The sequence below is a fragment of the Octopus bimaculoides genome, chromosome 3 (assembly GCF_001194135.2).
Source record: "Octopus bimaculoides isolate UCB-OBI-ISO-001 chromosome 3, ASM119413v2, whole genome shotgun sequence".
In the NCBI taxonomy this organism is placed as follows: domain Eukaryota; kingdom Metazoa; phylum Mollusca; class Cephalopoda; order Octopoda; family Octopodidae; genus Octopus; species Octopus bimaculoides.
In genome coordinates, this window is record NC_068983.1 from 46,238,343 (window position 1) to 46,239,166 (window position 824).

The 824-nt window shown below is 37.6% G+C and overlaps 1 protein-coding gene across 1 annotated transcript in view; it reads right to left on the reverse strand.

Moving 5' to 3' along the window:
* The window catches only part of LOC106873942 (neurogenic locus notch homolog protein 1), an 80,641-nt gene that overhangs the window by 57,708 nt on the left and 22,109 nt on the right, over positions 1 to 824 (reverse strand). Inside the window, exon 11 of the mRNA XM_052966742.1 lies at positions 177 to 287. Within this exon, the coding sequence (XP_052822702.1) occupies positions 177 to 287 (111 nt within the window). The remainder of the gene's footprint in view (positions 1 to 176; positions 288 to 824) is intronic.

Here is an 824-nt window from a genome sequence, read left to right on the forward strand (position 1 = left end):
CAAATGATTTCCAAAATTGTACTCTGACATTATTTATATAAAGCCATTCATCCAATCACATCCTTTTCATACATAAATGATGGTTCTACCTCAGCTCTTTGGCCGCTGCTTCTGCACCTGTAAAATATCGTTAATCTATAGTTATAAAATATGATTGCTTTCAATGCTATACTCACATGCATGACAGTATCGTCCGCTATATCCAGGTCGGCATTTACAGCTGAAGCTCCGTCCTCTTCCAATACATGTGCCACCGTTCTTGCAAGGTCTCTTATGGCATGGATTAACTAGCGCATAAAAGAACAAATGAAAGTCCTATTTCACAGTCTTATGTATTTGTACAATGCAATAACAGTGGGGTTTCCTTTTATTGGTTGTTAAGCGATGTGGCGGGGTACAACCACTGACACGAAGCCACATAGAGATATATGTATATATAGGACGGGCTTCTTTCAGTTTCCGTCTGTCAAATCCACCCACGAGGCTTTAGTCGTCCCGAGGCTTTTATAGAAGACACTAGCTTAAGGTGCCACGTAGTGGACTGTACCTGGAACCATGTTATTGTGGAACAACACACAGCCAAGCCTGCGCCTATAAACATTTATAAACCTTTTCTTTATTTTTCTTTATTTATTTATTACATACATAACAACCCTGACTTAAGTGAACAATTGCACTGGTTGAATCAGCTGCTACCTGTTATGTAAATATAGATACACACACACACACACACACACACACATGTACATGTACACAAAGACACACACGCATATACATATGCTACGTATATATATATGTATATATATATATATATATATATATAT